The 19,783-nt window shown below is 50.8% G+C and overlaps 1 protein-coding gene across 1 annotated transcript in view; it reads left to right on the plus strand.

The window, feature by feature from the left end:
- Positions 1-19,783, plus strand: part of LGR6 (leucine rich repeat containing G protein-coupled receptor 6) — a 118,004-nt gene that overhangs the window by 75,025 nt on the left and 23,196 nt on the right. The window contains exons 5-6 of the mRNA XM_057315721.1: positions 433-648; positions 5,519-5,590. Of these exons, the coding sequence (XP_057171704.1) occupies positions 433-648; positions 5,519-5,590 (288 nt within the window). The remainder of the gene's footprint in view (positions 1-432; positions 649-5,518; positions 5,591-19,783) is intronic.

Genomic DNA, 19,783 nt, shown 5'->3' on the forward strand with positions numbered 1-19,783 from the left:
CAGAGGGAAGAGATTTCCCTCTATAGCTGGTGGAACATCCCTACTATAGGCCTTGCGCAGGACAGGGTTGGGAAGAATAGCGTCACACCCAGAGCAGGGGAGCCATGGCATAGATTTAGAAACCTGCGGGTGTGAGGGAGAGATTGGTTATCCACACAGGGGCTATGGGTCAACTTTGGGTCTGAGAGGAAGAGTTGATGCCATAAATAGGAGCATATAGCATAAAGGATCAAGAATTATGGGTTGGAATGGAGGTGAAACCTGGGGACTTGAAGAGGTGGGGTATAGGCTAAGTGCGGGCCAAGTCGCAGCTTTAGTCCTAGGGTACCTCGAAGGCCCTGCTGGGGTCTGGGCTGGCCCAGCTCAGCTCAGTCCCAAATCTTGGTCTGCATCTTGCCCTGGATTGATCCTTTCCATCCTCTCTTCCACCAGGCGTCTAGATGCCAACCTCATCTCCCTGGTCCCGGAGAGGAGCTTTGAGGGGCTGTCTTCCCTCCGCCACCTGTGGCTGGACGACAATGCACTCACCGAGATCCCTGTCAGGGCCCTCAACAACCTCCCTGCCCTGCAGGCCATGACCCTGGCCCTCAACCGCATCAGCCACATCCCTGACTACGCCTTCCAGAACCTCACCAGCCTTGTGGTGCTGTGAGTGCTGCTCTGCCCCGCCCCCCTCCCCCACCACTCCCGGCTGCATCCCGCTGGGGCTGCATGTTTACCCCACAGTTGGGTTGGAAGCCTGGATAGCTTTGCTCTTCTCTTCATGGTACTGAACCTTCTGGCCTCAGTTTCTCCTTTTCAAAATGAGAATGATCATCTCCTGTTGGCCCCATGGGGATTATTGTGAGGCCAAATGACAGGAGAGCTACAGAAGTGCTTCGAGAAGCCAGAACACCATAATCAGAAAACGGGAGTTAAGCTACTAGTTTCTCACTCTGCAGATATAATAACTATACCAACCTGATTGGAATATAAGTCACCAATCTCTTACGCGATTTCTGCCACATTCAACAATCGGATGATGCACTCTTGTGCTTTGGCACAGGGATAGGGTAAGTTCTTCTCATTTCCCAGACTTGGAGAAACAGAGAAAAGCCATCACTTGTAATTAGACAGCAAAGCCCCATCAAGGTAATTACCTGGGAGATAGTATCCCTGGCAGGAATTGGGGACCGGGGTTACCTCTGCCTCCCCGATGGGAACTTCAGGGTGCAAATTAGCACCCAGCTAATTGCTACGAGTGATTGGTAAGTTCATAGGGTAATTACTAAGGGCTTGGAGGTCATGTGTAATTGCTTTGGGTTACACGCTAATTGCTGCGGGAACATGTGTGTTAGTGACTCTGCTAAACGGCAGCCGTGCCTCCCCTGCTCTTGGAAATCTGGTGTGATTTTCCAAACCAGAGAATGGACGATGTGTAGGTCCATCTGAAAGCCGAAAAGTCGGGCACCAGTTTGTTTGTCTGATTCTCTGTCCTGGGAGACTGGAAAACCAAGAAGAGCATCCTTACGGATCACATCCTTCTATCAGGATGGCCATTCCCTCCCTCCTTCTGGGAGTCAGTAGGGGTATTTATGGAGGGTAAACAGAGCGAGGTGACTGGTTCTTGTTTGGTGACAACCCTGTGATACCCTGAGGGAATGGGGTCAGATCTCCACGAGAGACAAGACTAGGAAAATGAGGGCCACATGAGGGGTCCCAGGTAAATAAGTGGCAGCAGGTGTTTCCAGAATCCCTCTGTGGGGAAGTGAAGAGTCAGAGAAGTATGCGAACAGCTGCTGCCCTCCAGAGGCTCACAGTCTGGTTGAAAGAGTGGAATAAATATGGGGAAAGACTGCTAATGGTGTAATGTAACTTATGCCAAGATCCTGATGATAGATACAGATCCACGCAGCATCAGAAATCTGGGGTGGCTGGGGAAGTGTAGGGGGTGATAGGGAAGGCTTCTCAGGGAAGGTGGGGTGGGTCCTAGGCCTGGGAAGATGATGAAGAACCAGACAGGTGAAGACAATGACAGTGTTCCAAGCAGTGTCCGAAGGGAAAGTCAGGCTATTTGGTGGCAGCGAATAGGCCAGTCTGGTGGGAGCAGAGGGTCCTCTTGCAGAACGTGGCTGGAAAGGTGGGTGGGGGGGACTCACGGTGTCAGAGCAGGGAGTTTGGCTTTTGTCTATCAGTGGGGAAGGGAAGCTTGAAGGTTTTCAAGTAAAGATGAGCAGGGGCGTATTTCAGGAAGGCTGATTTCGAAGATGGATGGGAACCAGGGGAACAGTTAAGAGGCTCTCCTCTATCAACCGAAGCCTCGTTTAAGGTGGCAGAAGGAACATGGCAACGTGACTGTGAAGGATGTTTTGAAGGAAGGATAAATCTGATCTAGGAAAGACCAGAAGGAAGGGGAATCAAGAATGAATCCAAAGTCTGGCTGGGAACCAGGGAATTGGAATGCTCGGCGGAGTGCTGCAGATCTAGGGAGGGGAGTGGGGACTCCACCGGGCAAAAGGAGGGGCAAGGGAAGAAAACCTACTGGTGCAGGAGCAGAGCTCAAGGGGTTCTGGTCCCTTTGCCTGGGGCAGGGCCGGAAACATGACCCCTTTGTCCTGCCTCCAACTCACCAGGACCTGGGAGGGGAAGGGAGGCTGGGAGAAGCTGTCCAGGGACTATGGAATGAGGTGTAGAAAGACCCAGGAGGCAGATAAGGAAGACTGGAAGTAGGAAAGTTTGGTTAAACCCAATTGGCACACAGGAGTCTGCTGGCGGTGTAAGTAGACAAGCGGGGTGGAGGAGAAGGGGCTTCTCTGGAATCCAGACCCAACCCGGTACTTTTATCAGGCTGCTGTGACACGTGCGGAACGCCTTTGCATCTCTGCTCTGGCTCTGACGGCGGCACTTAATTGGGCAGCAGCAGTGTCACTCGTGCAAATCTTGTTTCTTCATTCGGACTAGAAGCCCCAACGCCCTGCCCCAGGCTGGGCTGCTACACGTGCCCAGGATTCCCGGGCTGAGTGAGTGGTTAGGAAGAGGGAGTTGGAACCCTGGAGCTGGATATTTAGGAAGCTGAGAGGATGTAGACCAGAAGGGCTGGGGGAGTTGAAAGGGCTGGAAAATGGAAACGAGAGCCCGACAGGAGGCAGGAAGAAATGATAAGAGTTTGGTGACAGTCAGGAGACAGGCATGGAGGCAGTCAGGAAAATCAAAGGCCCTTGTTAAGAGGAGATAGTTTATTCCCAGAAGGCTAAGGGGGGGCTGCGTTTTCCGTGTCGAATCAGAAGCTGCCTATGGGAGGGGCCTGTCTCCCAGTGGAACCTGCTGCCACAGGGGGACAAAGATGGGGAAGACCTACAGGACCCACGACTCTCAAGACCCCCATCGCTATCCATCTCTGCTGGATGGGGTCCTCCTGTCGCCTTGGTATTTGGATAGCATCTTGGAGGCCTGCATGATTTCTTCCCCTTGTAAGTGTTTTCCTTTTTCTGCCTGAAGAGGCTTCTTAATTCTTGAACTCTGCTAGCTTAACTAGACTATGTCACGGTGTAGAATATTCTGCATCCCATCTTCCTGGGACAGTGTATGCCTGGGAGCTGCAGATTCTATGCCTTCTCCACTTTGGAAGAATTTTCTTCTGTATTCTGTGTTTGAATACATCTTCCATCTCATGTTTGGGTTCTCTCCCTCAGACACGTCAACTACCCTTGTGTCAAGTCACCTTTATGTCTTCTCCATCTATACATTTCTGTTCTGACCTTTTTGTCTCATTCAGCCACATTCACCATGATTATCTCAAGCTTTTTCCTCCAACACCAGTTCAGTTTTCGGCAGCGTTGACCCTGTTCCGTGGCTCGAGTTTATTGACTAGTTTTTTAATAATGTAGTTTTGGTCCTGTTTGTTTTTGTTGCCTACAATATCATATTCTCTTTCGTTTTTAAAATTTCATCTTGGAAATACTGTGTTTTGCGCTCGTTGTATGGTAGGAGGCCATTGTGGTAAATTTCCTTCTGTCCCTCATCCATTTGTTGTATTTTTTATTTCTTGGCTTGGATCTTTACCTGCCTCTGCACCCTCTCTCCTCCCCGGCCTCGGTCTCCCTGATGCATCAGTAATTGCCATGTGCTTTCTTTGTTCTGGCTGATGTGTAACAAGCTGTCTACTTGTTCTAGCTGTGTCACCTTGGGGCCCCCTGGTTTCTCCCCTCCAAGCTGTAGTTTGTGGGCTAGTATTGTGGGTAAATGAGGTTCCATCTGCTTTTCTGTGCCCTGGTGGCGGGGTGAAGGTAGGGGGAGTGTGCTCTGCGGGGGAGCCCGGTCTTGGTCAGACCGCCCGGGCTCTGCTCTGTCTGCACATTCGGATTCAGTGTGTTAAATGTGTGAGTTCCCTCTCTCCACCCAAGAATTCCCTTGGGCTTCAAGTCATTTCCTCGAGTCAGTGAGTAGCCTGGAGCCTTTCTTTTACTCCCTAGTTTCACCTGTTTCCTCTGGAAGCCAGACATGGGGAGGGGAAATAAACCTTATCCACAGAGCTGCTTCTCTTAAGATTTGGGTTTTTAGAGGAAATTCTCAGGATTTCGTTTTCTTGCCAGTTCAGTTCCTGGAGAAAGTGGGGCTGTTAGGAGTTCCAGAGCTTTTCCTCGGTCAGCAGTTGGTGCAGTTTATTTACATTGGGTTATGTCTCTGTCCTTGCTTTGTTGCTACTTGTAATATTTAGGCTGGAGGCAGGGGTCTCTTGTTTTTGCTATTTTTGCATATTTCATTAGGATTTGAGAGGAGAACATTCTGTCACTTGTTTACCTTGGAAATCTCTTCCAAACTGATCTCCTGCCTCTCCCCAAGCTACATGCGCTCTGGCAGGTCCTTCACCATCCAGCACAGACGCACACGTTCATTCCCACGTCCCTCTCTTTTCCCCCCGTTACCTCTGCCTGGAATGGCCTTCCCTCTGCTTGGCTAGATCACCCACCCTTCAAGGTTCGGCTCTGGATCACCACCTCTGTAAAGCCTTCCCTGACTCCTCTGGTCTCACTAGTCTCCCATCTCGGAGCCTGTCTACAGCTCTCTCCAGCTATAACAGAAAGCTTAGCCTTTAATTATATGTTGTCTACAGCGGTTTGCTGTTGGCTCCCATAAGTGCGTCTGGCCACTGAGTCAGGCGGGCTGGGTCCTGGGGAGCAGGACTATAGAAGAAGCCTCAGACTGGAGCCCCCTGACATCAGGCCTCTCTCCAAGAGCTTAGTGGGAGCCTGCCTTAGCCTTGGCCTTGGGCACTCCTCTCGCATTTTCCTTCAATAGGAAGTTAAAACCATGTAGCCCATGGTTGATCCAGCCTTGGAGATTGTAACTTCAGAAGTCAGTCTTGGCCAATCATTTCGTCCCTGGAGACAAAGGGCAGGACCACTGGGGTCAGTCTGCTCATGCTTCTGCCTCCACCTTCCGACTTAAGCCACCGTCTGCTTTCTAACCGCCCCCCGCCCCCCGCCCCGGGCCTGATGCTGTGGGCACCCATTCTGACGTGCCTTTCCTTCCCACACAGGCATCTTCATAACAACCGCATCCAGCATCTGGGGACCCACAGCTTCGAGGGGCTGCACAATCTGGAGACGCTGTGAGTGCTGGGATTGTGGTGGGGCCCTGTCCTGGTGAGGAAAGCCTGGATGCCCGGAGGCAGGAGGGGAGGCTGGTGAAGGGAGAAGCTGGCAGGACTGGGATGCTGGGCTCTGGCTCCAGGCCTGCTCACCCACGTGGCCCTCCCTGGCATTCTCTCTAGGATGTCACTCTGAATGCATTCCTTCCTCCTTCAGGTGGGTGGAGTGTGCCCTCTGGGAGTTCAGCACAGCCCAGAGAGGGGGAATGTAGGATCCCTGCCAGCAGAGACCACCGAAATAATGCACATTTTAGATAGGAGAGCCAGAAGAATGAGGATATTGAGCCTGGGGAATAGAAGGCTTGGGGGTGAGGCTGGGGCTGACTTGATGGCAGTTTTGACATCTGTTTAAGGGTGGCTGCTGACAGAAGGGAGGGTAATACCATGGAGTCATGCCGGTACCGCTTGCCAGTTGATCTAACTAGCCGAATGATTAATGGGGAGATGGCCCATTCAGCACTCTGGCCTGACTATAAAAAGCACCCAAGTTGTTGACTCTCAAAAAGCCATATTATTCACACATCATCATCCTGGAATTCAGTTAAGGTCAGAATGCACCCAAGCGCTCCCATCATTTCCTCTGGAGTCCTGCCAGCCCCCACAGAGTGGGCTGAGTGGGCCCCATTTGAGCAAACAACTGGCTGGGCTCTCTGAGTTTGCTGGCCATGCCAGCCGGGGTCCCACAGTTCCCACAAGGGAGCTGGCTGCCACAGCCACCTGGTGCAGGCCACCAGCGCCGGGGAGAGAGGGACACCCCTGGTCACCGTGAATGAGTCACTAAGGTTGGGGCAGGGCTCACAGTGTCAGGGCCACGGTCACAGTGCCTTTTGCCTCCCCTCCTTTACCTCCTCCCTCCCCACCTGACACCCAGACACACACCGGAGCTCCCAAGGTGAGGGATTTTCAAGAATCCAAAGCAGCCCAGGAGAAAATGCTGGGAGACAAGCTGTGACCGGAGGAGGCAATGGTTTGGGGAAAACCATTTGGCAAGTCTAGCCCACGAGGCCTGGGCTGTCTGCGTTTGTGGTTGTGGAGGGGAAGGGAATGGGGGGGCCCGAGACCAACACTCCGTTCCTCTTTCCTGTGGGCGGGAGACCCAGGAGCCCGGCTGCTCTCTTGAGCTCAGCCCGAAGCAGGACACATGGCAGAGCTGGGTCTAGCTCTCCCCGTGTCCTCACCCCGCCACTGACTGAGTGCCCGGGAGTGGGGTGTGGTAGGATATGCCACAGCCTGGAGTCAGGAAAGTTGGAACCTCTCCCCACCACTGTGCGTGACTTGGGCTCTGTGTTTCTCTTCTCTGGTCTTCACAGACAGCTGGCCAGTTAAAGCTGGACACTCTAGCCTGTTCCATCGACACATTAGCCAACTGAGGTCCAGGGAAGTGGCATGGCGCTTCCAGAGTTACTCCCTCAATTAGGGACAGAGCAGATCTGGGATGTGTTGACTGAGAAAATGTCCGTGAAAGCTCCTAGCTTAGTGCCCTGCTCTCCTCCGTCATCTAAGTTGAATGTGAACCGTGCAACTCTTTTATGTGCTAGGTGCTTGGGGGATCTCAGATGTAAGGAATGGCCATTGTCCTCTGCAGGTCCATGGCCCCGACACCACCCTCCCTCAGGAGATACAAGAGTTGGGGGGGGCGGTGTTTGGAGCTGCTGGGCATCAGCAGAGTGGGAAGGAGCCCAGTGTTATCTGCCCTGGAGTGCGGGGGCTGTTCTGCTGGGAAATCCAGTGGGGAGGGGGCACGTATACTGGGTGTGGGTTGGCACCTCTAAAAAGCCACCTAGCAGCTATTTCTTCACTTTTGGGGCACACTGCCTAATTCTTTCTCAATTAGCCACTGGATTGCTGCGCAGGGCATTTGGCTCAGCTGGTGTTGGCTTAATTACAGAGCAATCCTGCCGCTAAGTGCCCACTGTACCTTTCATCTATGAGAGTGCTTGGCTCCGTCACACAAAGCCCAGGGCCTGCACCCACTGTCCACATGGGAAAGGCAAGGAAGGCTAAGAGACAGGAGGAAGCCTTATAGCAAAGTTTATGGCCATTAGCATCAGATAGCCTGGGGTGATGCCAGTTCTACTAGCTGTGTGGCCTTGGTCAAGGCATCTGCCTTCGTGAGTCTTAGTTTTCTAATCGGCAGTATAATACCACTAATCACACTGATCTTACGGGGTTGACGTGTGGATTAAATGAGATGATGTGTGTACGGTTATACAGAGCCTGGGAATCCATGTTAGGAACCTGCCCTGCACCCCTTTCTCTTCCCCATCCCCTCCTCTGAGGGCTTCAATCTCAACAACACCCCTTCCCTCCCTGCCCTTGAGGGATAAGCTCGTCTTCCAACTTTTGATCTCCAATTAAAAAGGGGAAAAGTGTGTTCTTTATCCTCTACCCCCCCCCAGCATTTGTGGGGGGAGCCTGCAGGGGCAGCCAGATGTGGAAAGGGGGAGGAGTGGCTGGGAGAATAAAAGGAGAAGGAAAGATAGTCAAACCTTTTAATTGTTGCATAATTGGCACACTTTGCAGCCTTGGTTATTACTTCGGAGCTTTTCATGTGAGCATCTTCACTGGAAGGGTAGTTCTCCCTCGGGCCCCGTAAATCTCTGCCACTTAGACCTCTCTCATCTCCGCAGCAGGGGGAAGATCAAACCCCCCTAGCCCAGGCTGTGGTTTGGCTCTGTCTGGAGGCCCCTCTCCGAGGGAGAGCGGCACCCAGGCTTTCCACCTGGGGAGGAGGGGCCAGGTACGAGCCGGCGCATGCGTGGTCACACAGCCATCGCCTACCGCACGCAGCAGGCGAAGCATGCGCACAGTGCACGCGCCACACGCCCGCGCGGCTCAGGCCCTCCACGCTTTTCACCCTACAGTGGGCACTCCCACCTCACACCCCCGCACAGCACACAGATACCCGGTACAAACACACCCATGGCAACACGGGCTCGCTTATGCCCTCTGCTCTGGAGGCCAGGCCGCGTGGGTCCCACCTCTGGCTCCACCTCTGCAAGCTGGGTCGGCCAGGGCAAGGGGCCTCACCTCTGTGAGCCTCGCTTCCCCGGTCTGCACAGTGGGCTACCTCAGAGCATGAGGAGTGAGTGAGATGAGCACGCACCATGTTCTCTTGTACTCTGAAAGAACCCAGCTAGTCCAAGTGATCTGGGCAGGGCCCAGGGTCTAGGTGAGCAGAGCGAACTCCACAGGCCCAGGCACAAGCCTCGCTGCACTATGAGAAGGTCTCAGGGAGAGGCTCTGGGACCTTGCTCCCATTTTTCCTGATGTCTCCATCATCATTCCAGACCTTGCTAAGAAACCCCAGCCAGAGGCAGACAGGACAAACTCTGTCTTGCACCCCTAGCTCCTTTCTGCTCCCACAGTGAGGCTGTCCCACCCCTGTTGGGAATTTCAGAATCAGAGATGAGCCAGCCCTGAACCCTTGAAATACCTTTTCCTCCACTTTCCAGATCAGACCAAATCCAGAGATTTGGGATGAGTTGCCCAGATTTCTGTAGTTTGTAAGTAATGGTAAACCACTAGAATCCAAACCTCTTGCCTCCTAATACATTGCTCCACGTAACCCTAGCTCCTGTGAGGTCAGATTAATTACAGGACTTCCCAGGTTGAGAAATAAGAGAAAGCATGACCAGAAATGATTCTGGGAAGGTTCTCCCAGGAGGTCCCAGGGACCTGAAACCAAGCCCTTGCGCCCTTAGGTCAGTGCCTGGAAATCCATGGTTAGAGGCCACAGGATGCTAGTCGGGTGCTGTCGGGTCATGATCCTTGAATCCCCAGCTATACCTACCAATAAAATCTGTGCTAAATACATACATACATACAGCCTAGCAACTGCAATTACAACCCATGGGGCAGCCCCCACTCCCCAGATCTGGGAATTTCATGTCTGTATCTTAGGTAGAACTCAGAGGGGCAGGGCTATGATAGATGTGGGGACAACAGTGCCTCTCCCCCCTCGTTCCTGGGCAACGATATCTGGGCCCTGTTAGAAGCTCATTGAGCACATCAGACCCCATTGGAGCTCCTGTGCTGGCTGGACCTTTCCCCCTTTGGAGGGGAACTTGGGGTCATAGCAGGAACAGAAACCTCCTGGCTCTAGCTCCCTTTATAAATCAGGACCAGCATTCAGCTGAGGTCTGGGAGGAGAGGGGGGAAAGCAGGAACTTAGAAAGTTCTGCCTTATAATATAAGATCATGCATTCCACGTAAACCTCTGCTGCTCCCGGACGCCCCGGTGATCTGCTTCTGCTGAAAATTTTTACTTCCAACAGCAGCTGTGGCTGCAAAGTGTTCCTCTGTCTCCATGTCATTGAAACCACCCACACCAACAGATTTTGCTCTAACTTGGTCCTGGAGGATCTGGCCACTTCTCAGTCCTGGGCCTGCTGATCAGCCTTTGGCTTGGACAGAAGAACCGAGCAGGTTCCCACTGGAGGCTCTTCCGGGGCTCAGGGACATCCTAGAGTCGCTCAAGGACTGGACTGGAGTTAGCACTCCTGTTTTCAGATCCCGGCTCTGCCACCAGCATGTGACAGGTGCAAGTCATCTGACCTCTCAAGAGCCTCAGTTTCCATCAGAGAAAATGGGGATGATATTTCACCATTCATACAGCGTTATTTACCATGCCTGGAACTCTGTAAGTGCTTAATTTATGTTGGCTTTCTCTTTCTTGTCCTCCCATTCAATGCTTGATAGACAGCAATGTGCCTCCCCCCCAAATACTAATTAAATAACTTTTCTTTCTTTGTTTCCTTCCTTCCTTCCTCCCTCCCTCTCTTTCTCTTCCTCTTCTTCCTCCTCCTCCTCCTCCATCTTTTGACGTTGTCTTAAGGTGGCAGGGAGAGTATTGCCAGAGGTGTCCTTTCTTTTTATTTTATTTTTTTAAATTTTATTCATTTATGTATTTGACAGAGAGAGAGACAGTGAGAGAGGGAACATAAGCAGGGGGAGTGGGAGAGGGAGAAGCAGGCTTCCCGCTGAGCACGGAGCCCCATGTGGAGCTCGATCTCAGGACCCTGGGATCACGCCCTGAGCCGAAGGCAGACGCTTAATGACTGAGCCACCCAGGTGCCCCCAGAGGTGTCCTTTCACAGCCGTCCATGGGGTGACTCATCCCCTCTGTAAAGTGGATAGGATTTCCCAGGGAGTCAGGGCATAGCTACTCTGTAGTTTCCTGTGGCTGCCATAAGAAATCACCGCAAATTTTGTGGCTTAAAAAAAACAAAAACCAAACCCTGGGAGAGGCCCAAAGTCCAAAATCAAGGTGCTGGCAGGGTTGGTTCCTTCTGGAGGTTTGAGGCAGAATCTGTTCCATGCCTCCCTCTCACCTTTGGTGACTGCTGGCGACGCTTGGCATTCCTTGGCTTATAGACGCATCGGTCCCTGCAGACTCTGCCTCTGTCCTCACATGGCCTTCTCCTTGTCTCCTCTTACAAGGACACTTGTCACTGGATTTAGGGCCATCCTGTTACTCCAGGATCATCGTACCTCAAGATCCTTAATTACATCAACAAACGCCCTTTTTCCAGAGAAGGCCATAGTCACAGGTTCCAGAGGTGAGGACTTGGACATATTTTTGAGGGAGCTACAGTTCCGCCCACTGTAGCTCCCTCTGAGGCCGGGCCCTCCTGGGCAGGCGCGTGGGTGGGGCAGAGGTTCAAATGGATCTTGTCAATTTTCTTTCTAATCTTAAGGCAGGTGCTGACCATCCCACTGGTAATTCCCTGCAGGTAAGAGAATCAAAAGTAGTTTTGTAAAGGCTGTTGCACCTCAGAGCTCACTTATCCCCACCCCCACCCCACCCGAAAAACAAGGCGGGAATTGTGCATCCTTGTGTTATAGGTGGGGAAACTGAGGCAGAGAGTGGCTGACTCACTCAAGGTCATCCAGTTCTTTAAGAGCCAGGACTTGAACCTTACTTTCTCTGCCTTTGGCGCAGCTTCAGCCCATCAGACCACACAGCCTCTCCAGGCGAACCCTGTAAGAACTGAGGACCTCTTTCCTCGCCAGTTCTTAATCATCTTACATTTGTGGCTTTATTAGCTGCAAATTTGTGGGGTTTTGTGGCTTATAGAGGAATTTATTGTTCCATATAAAACTTTTTTTCTGGCTTTCCCTGCAGAACCACTAATGACTTCTCACAGGCAGAAAATCGAGCTGCCCAGCGAGTTTGTCTTGTGTCCTAATACCATGACATGTTATTAATAGTTCTTCCCGGTACAACATTCCCTTTCCCATCGCCCTGGTGTTTGGGGTGGCCAAGGTCACCGTTCTTGTCACTGGCAATGGGGCCAAAGCTTCTACTCTCAACTTCCACTGCTCCCACAGGCACCCTGGGCAGCTGGACTGCAGTGGGTGCCGGGGGGCGGGGCAGGAGGTTAAGGGAGTGGGGTGGGGAGTTGGGCACTGGTGACACCCCGTGGGAGCCACTTAGCAACAGGTTCTCTGGCAGACACCATGGAGAGGAAGTGAAGTTCAGGTCTGGTCCTTATTATCTGTGGGAAGGAGGAGCTGGTAAGAATCAATAATTACCAGGGGCGCCTGGGAGGTTCAGTCGGTTAAGCGCCTGACTCTTGATTTCGGCTCAGGTCATGATCTCAGGGTCCTGGGATGGAACTTCACTTTGGGCTCTGCACTTAGTGGGGAGTCTGCTTGAGAGTCTCTCCCTCTGCTCCTGCCCCTGCTCTCTTTCCCTCAAATAAATAAATCTTAAAAAAAAAAGAAACAATAATTACCACTCTCTTTTGTTTCTTTGGATTTTCTCATTCCGTAAATATTTATTGAGCTGCTAGTATGTGCCAGGCCGTCACTCTGAGCACCAGGGAAACATTTATGAACAAGAAGATTGCAGCCCCTGCTCTCACAGAGACTAAAGAGTTCTAGATCAGGAGTCCTGACTTCTTTTTAACTTATTACTCGTGTACTGTAGCCAGCATTCTGACCTCATCTCCCTAGCTCCCCAGGATCTGACTACTTCTTACCCCTGGACTGCTACCGTGCTGGCCCAAGCCAACACACTTCTCTGACCTGGTCATTCTGCCTTCATCCTTGTCATTCTACAATCTATTTTCAACACAACAGCCAGAGGGATTCTTTTAAAATACAAATTATATCATGTTACTCTTCTATTCAAAACCCTCCAGTGGCTCCCCATCATACTCTGGAAAGACGCCAAAGTTCTACAAAGTTCTGGAAAGAAGCCTACAAGTTCCATAAGGTCCCAGGTGATGTGCCACCCTGCTACCTCTCTGGTCTCACCCCTTCCTCAATCTACTCCAGGCACAGTGGCCTCCTTGGATATACCAGATGGATATGCTCCCACCTCAGGACCTTTGCACCAACTGTTCCCTTTGTCTGCAGTGTTCTTTCTACAGTTATCCACCTCCTTCAGGACTTTGCCCACATGTCACCTTTTTAGCGAGGTCCTCCCTGATCACCATTTTGTGACACTTCCTATTACTCTCCATCTCCCTTTCCTACTTAATTTTCTCTGTGGTGCTCACTAATCTGATATTGATTTTATTTATTTATTTATTTATTTATTTATTTATTTATGTAGGTTATTTGTTGGTTTTCTCCCATCTCTCCATGAGTTTTGTTCTTTTTAAAAAGATTTTATTTATTTGACACACACAGAGCACAAGCAGGGGGAATGGCAGGCAGAGGGAGAGGGAGACGCAGGCTCCCTGCAGAGCAGGGAGCCCAATGTGGGACTCGATCCCAGGACCCTGGGATCATGACCTGAGCTGAAGACAAACCCTTAACTGACTGAGCCACCCAGGCGCCCCACTCCATGCGTTTTTGTAGCACCTGACATGGTGCCTGGCACGGAAGGTGCTCAATAAATATCTGTTGAACAAATGGATGGATTTATGGCCACTGCCTAGTCCCTGTTCCTCTCTGAGCTTCAGTTTCTCCACCAGAACTGTGAGGGCAGTGGACTATCCAGTCTCTAGGATTCAACCCAGCCCTGGTCATCCATACTTAGTGTGGTGTGAAGTCTCCAGCCCAGATCTCTCCTAGTACAGATGGAGAAATTGAAGCCTCGAACATGGGCTGAGCCCACTGGGATGGTCCCTTATTCTTGCCTTGGGGCAAGGTCCCCTCCCCATAAGCGCTGTGGTCGAAGCCCGATACCCTGACATTAGACCAGTGAGTTGAAGTCACTAGGACAAATCCTCAGGCTGCATCCTGCTTGGACCAGGGCAATCTCAAAGCCTTCAGGTCCCCTGCATTAACGGGCCCATGGCATTCAGGTGAGGGAGGTGCTGCCTCGGGGTCTGCCCACATGGAGAGGACGGGGCCCTATTGTACCATTCCTAAGTGTGAGTAGGGCTTTTCTGGGGAGGGTGGTGAGAATATGAAATGTCCACACACCTTGTCGATACCTTCAGAGAATGTGGGAGAAGTCTTAGGTGGAATACGATGATGGTCTTTGGAAGACAGTCATGCATACCTTACGCTCTTCAGCTGAGAAGACACGGGCCGAGGGAGGAAGGAAAGGTTGTGCTCCAGCTCAGGGTGAGGAAGGTTCCTTAATCTGCAGGGTGACGTCGGGAAGCCCTGCCATTTGCCTGGTCTGGGCAGAAACTGGATCCCCGTCCGTCTGGAGTCTCAGAGAGGAGTCCCGTGTGGGAGCAGATTGCACTGTTCCATGCCTCCCTTCCAGGGCTGGGCTTCTCTGATCCCAGGTGCTTCATGAGGGCAGGAAAGCAAGTAGTAGCCCTGTCAGAGGCCGGCAACTTTCATTACAACTGGGGCTGCTATCACTTCGGCTATTTTCTCAATTTTCTTTCTGGCAGGGACGCAAGCGTAGGTGGAGGGAGGTTAGGAGGAAGGCGTGTCTGTGTCTTTCAATAGAAACTGAGGACAATTTTACTAATTGCTGCATTTATTAATGGGTGGCCTTTTATGTAGGTTGTTTAGAAGGTAAAACAATGCTGTTAGTCATAAAGTCTTTGTTGGTTCTTGGCTCGCCAGGTCATCTGCCCCGGGCATGTGGAGTCAGATAGAGATAAAGGCTCAGTCTGCAATACGGGAAGAGCAATTAAGTCACATATTTGTTGCCTGCCTTTGTTTACAGGCCTTTGAGAGAAAAATGGCTCCGAGTTTACAGTCAGGAACGTCTGTGTTTTGTGTTTCACACTGGGGGGCTAGGCTCACCCACATTCCTCCATGTGCCCTTATCTGTGATCTGAAAATAAACACAAATATTAGCCTTGAGAATAAAAGTGTAAGCGGAAGCCCAATTAATTATATTAATCCTCCTTTATTGTTGTGAAGAGTAGATAGACCCACTTGTGTGTCTGCTGTTGCAGTGTCTGATGAATAGAAGTGTCTGTTCTGCTGTCTCGTGTCTAGTAAAAGGAAGAGGGGGAAAGAATTGGCGTTATTTTTTTCCCCTTTCTTTATTTATTTGTCAGAGAGAGAGCGCAAGCAGGGGGAGAGGCAGGCAGAGGGAGAAGCGGGCTCCCGGCTGAGCAGAGAGCCCGATGTGAGACTGGATCCCGGGACCCTGGGATCATGACCTGAGCCGAAGGCAGATGCTTAACCGACTGAGCCACCCAGGCGCCCCGAATTGGCATTATTTGAATATCTACTTTGTGCAGGCTCTGGACCAGGTGCACAGAGAAGCTTTATGTAATGGGCGTCCCTAACAGACTGAGCAAAGTTAGTGACTGGTTCAAGGTGATCCTGTTGGTACACAGAGGACAAAGGTGTTTCTACCCTAAAACGCGTAACACACAAATAGAGATCTAGCCTCATCACCAACTGGCTTTTACATGCTTGTTAGCACCCAAAGAGACGGCCGCGGGAGTTTCTTCCCCTGGGAGGAAGCCTGGTCCTCCCCTTCCGTTTATCCTCCTTCCCACTCGCCCTAAAACTTTTTTCTCAGCCCTGCTACTTGAAGCCTGGCTAGGAAACAACTCTGGGTGGACTACAGAAAACATGTTAAGCCGAGAGCCAACAGGCCTAATTTCAGATCCAGGCTGTGGGATTGGAGTGATTTACTGCCTCTCTTGGAGCCTCCTTTTGCTCACCCATAAAAAGACGGGGCTAGACAAGATGATTGTTAAATCCTGCCATCTCTGTGCTCTAAATCCATGGGGAGGCTCCCCAGAGATCTCGGGAGTTGGCCATTTCTGCACAGCCAGATGGAAAGGAGAAAACTGGGGAGGTGGGTCCTTGAGGAGCTTGGGGCTTGGCTTACCTGTTTAGCTACTTTTACCGATTGTGTGGGTCTACCATCCGTTTTGATTGGATTTGCCTGTAAGTGGCTGAGCAGAGGAAGGGGACTATTAGCCATAGATAGCTGCAGCCTCTGGACTGAATCCTGGCGGAAGCGGAGAATGGTAACCTCAGCCCTTCTCCGCGGGTTCCCAGCTCCTGGGAGTGGCATACAGAACAATGAACTCTTCCTGGGCTTCTGGCTGATTCTGGGCTATTTAAGATAATGGACTATAAAGCCAGGGATGAGTTTTCCAGCTGAAGTTTAGGGCACCCTACACCACCCTGCAATGGAGGAGCCAGACCAAATGAGCTTGTGCCAAGACTCTGCATGATAGCTTCTAATCCCAAGGGGCTGAAACACTGCCCTAGTGCGGCCAGCCACAAAGGCCAAAGCAGTCTCCATCTCCAGGCCTTGACAGTAGCTCAAATGGTCATCCTTGACAATGACTATTCACATATGTGGCCCTGCGCCTGGGCTTCGGGAGACCCAAAAGGGAGCCCACATGCTTCCTGTCTCATGGGGAAGACGCTACGTACACAGGTAACCCCATTCTGGACTCAAACTGCCTGGGCTTCAGTCCCAGCTCTTCCATTCTGTGCTCAGATTGCCTCTGTCTGTGCCTCAGTTTCTCACATGCAAAATGAAGATGATAGTCGTATCTGCCTCAAAGGGTTGCCACAGGAGTGAAATGAATTAATATATGTTATATATATATTAATATAGATAACCCAGAATTGCAACTGTTCCATAGTAATTACTATTATTATTATCATCATTATTACCACCACCACCATTATTTCCACTCTAATGCTAAGCATGTTTCTGGAGAAAAGCACCAAGAGAGTGAATGATTCATACTGACTGCAGGCATGGGGTTGGGTGCACAAAGGAAGGTATATTTGAGCCAGATTTCAAAAGGGGCTGGGATTTCGACAGGTAAGGCTGGGGGGAAGGGCATCCCAGGCTGTGAGCATGAGGGACACAAGGAAACACATGAGGCAACACACGAGGCCGGGAAGCCATGCGGGGCGAGCTGGTAGATGGCGCGGAAGATTACATGTGGCATCAGAGCCCACTGACGAATTTGAACTTTGTTCCGTGAGTAATGAGGAGGCCTTTTCAGATTTCTCAGCAGGAGAGTGACGCAGGCAGCCCGGCATTTTAAAAAGATCTTTCTGGCAGATGCGTATCAGCTCCGAGTGTGGACTGAGGACTCGCGCTGCCAGGGTTCACATCCCGGCTGCGATGCTGAATTAGTTAAGGTAGCTGAATTGTGTGACAGATAGGCCGAAACATGTACAACGGCTCAAACACAATCGAGGTTTATTTCGGGATCATATAATAGTCCAAAGCGGGTGTTTCTTCTTGGCAAGTGGCCCTCCTCCATGTGGTGACTCAGAGACCTGGCTTCTTAGGATCTTGCCATCCCCACAGCCTGTCTTTGGCATCCAGCTCGTGGAAGGGTAGACCACGGAGGAGACAGGCTGGCTATTTAAAAGTCCTGCACTAGAACTCAGGGGATGGGGTGACTGGGTGATGAGCATGAGGGAGGGCACTGGGTGTTATAGACCACTGATGAATCACTGACCTCTACCTGTGAAACTAATACTGCACTATATGTTAAGTAACTGAATTTGAATAAAATAAAATTTGAAAAAAATTTTAAGAAGTAAAAATCCTGCACTAAATGTAGGACAGATCGCTCCTGCCCACCTTCCATGGGAGAGCACACCTACCACAAAGGAGGCTGGAAAACACTTTGGCCGCATTCCTGGCTCTTCCTCCCATTACTCTAGGGTGGTGCTGTCCAACAGAACTTTCTGTGATGATGGTAACGTTCTAAATCCTGTGCTTCCAATATGGTAGCCGCTTGCTCCATGATATTTTGAGCACTTGAAGTGTCACTAGTGAAACTGAGAGCTGAGCTTTGAATTTTACTGACTTGTAATTAATTTACATTGAAACAGCTTCACGTGGCTGGTGGCTATGGTATTGGGCTGCGCGACTGTAGAGCAAGGAGAGGGTGGATTTCAGTGGGCAGACAGTGGTCTCTGGCACAGCCGTTTAATAACTGGGTGTGATTGGGCAACTTATTTAGCATCTCTGTGACTTACTTTCCTCAACTGTAAAATGGGTATAATAGTGGTATCCGCCTCTTAGGCTGATTTGAGGATTAAGAGATCATTCAGGCACAGCACTTAGTGCCTGGCCCATAATCAGCACTCAACCAAGGTTATCCTGGGGATGACTTGGAGGCAGGGACTCCAGTTAGGAGAGTATACAACAGTCCAGGGAGACACCCCTCCAGCCTCACCTCCAAATACTGCCCTCTGCTCAACGAAACTATGCCACATGTCCTCCAAACTCCACGGCACATACTTCCTGTAAACCATTTCTCTCTGCTTGAGCCACCTGTCCTTCCCTTTTCTCTACCTATTGAAGTCCTACCCTGCTGACAAGACCCAGTTCAAATGCCACATCTCCACGAAGCCCTCCTGGTCTTCCCAACTCCGTGCGATCTCTGAAAGTCCAGCACCTGCCACATTATGCGGAGGCCACTCATCTGATTGTCTTGTGCATTTATCCCAAATGCACTGCTTCTCATCCATCTCTTTACCTTCCACTTTCCCCAGCAGAATTCTCTACACATTTTGAGCAGGCAACAAACATCCGTTGCACTGAATTGAATCCATGAGGGGCAGAGGGAGTTGCAAAGACATGTTCCCTGGACCGTTAGAGCCAGAGATTACATCTACACAGCACCATATGAAGCAGGACTTTGCCAGCTACCCAGGTCGTTGAATGTGTGTAGATGTCCTAGTGTGTAGTTTGCAGTATTTCTTTTGACATTTGCACAGTTTTTATTCTCCACATTTCTCTACCCCCAAAAAATGGCCTTTTAGCTCACATGCTTTTTACTGTGTGTCTTTTCCCACTGTCTGTTAGGCCATTCCTGGCAGAATTCCTGTCCAGAAACCGCCAAGGAAGGCTGGAACTACTCAGTTTGGCTGCTTGGACATGAGTCCGGTGAACTGTAGAAGGGCTCGGTGATAGCAAAATCACTTCCCGTCCCCTGGTCTCTGGGGCCCCGGGCAAGCCTCACAGTGCCCCTCAAGGTTATCTAGTGCCTTCTCTGACATCTGCCTCAAAATCTTAAGGATGTTCTGCCAAATATCCTAGATCCTCTTAAGAGTCCATTAATGCTTTTCATTAATCAATTTATCTAGACCTTTTCATGCATTCATTCAACAAATATTTGTTGAGCTACTGTTCTGTGCCAGTATTTTTGGTGGTTAGAAGATGAAACTTTTTCTCATAGAACATATTGATATCTGACATGTATGTGTTTATTTTCTTCCCAAGAATGAAAGTTCCTTGAAAATGGAAAGCAGTGTCTCTTGTTATCTATTGCTACATAAGAGGTCAGCCCAAAACATAGTGGTCTGAAACAGTCATGTATGACTTCTCATGCATCTATGGATTGGCTGGTCTTGCTGGGGAATTTTTCTGCTGGAGCCTTCCTCTGGGCTCACTCACGAGGTTCCAGTCAGCCAGAGGTTCAACGACAGCCAGAGGCTCTAAGAAGCATCATTCACATGTCTGTGAGTGGGGCCGTGGTGCTGGCCTTTGGCCGGTCCCCTCCACATGGCTCCTCCACAGGGGATTAGCCCGGGCTTCCTTGCGTGGTTGTGGGAATGTTCCAAAGGAGGGCACAGGCTGTGAGGCCTCTCGTGACTTAAGAGCAGCTCACACCATGTCACCTCTGCCTCATTGTGTTGGCCAGCGCCAGGCACAAGCCAGCCCAGTCTCAGGAGTGGGGATGTAGAGGCCACTTCATTTTTTTTTTAAGATTTTATTTATTTATTTGACAGAGATAGAGACAGCCAGCGAGAGAGGGAACACAAGCAGGGGGAGTG

Source organism: Ursus arctos, unplaced genomic scaffold, assembly GCF_023065955.2.
Source record: "Ursus arctos isolate Adak ecotype North America unplaced genomic scaffold, UrsArc2.0 scaffold_2, whole genome shotgun sequence".
Classification (NCBI taxonomy): domain Eukaryota; kingdom Metazoa; phylum Chordata; class Mammalia; order Carnivora; family Ursidae; genus Ursus; species Ursus arctos.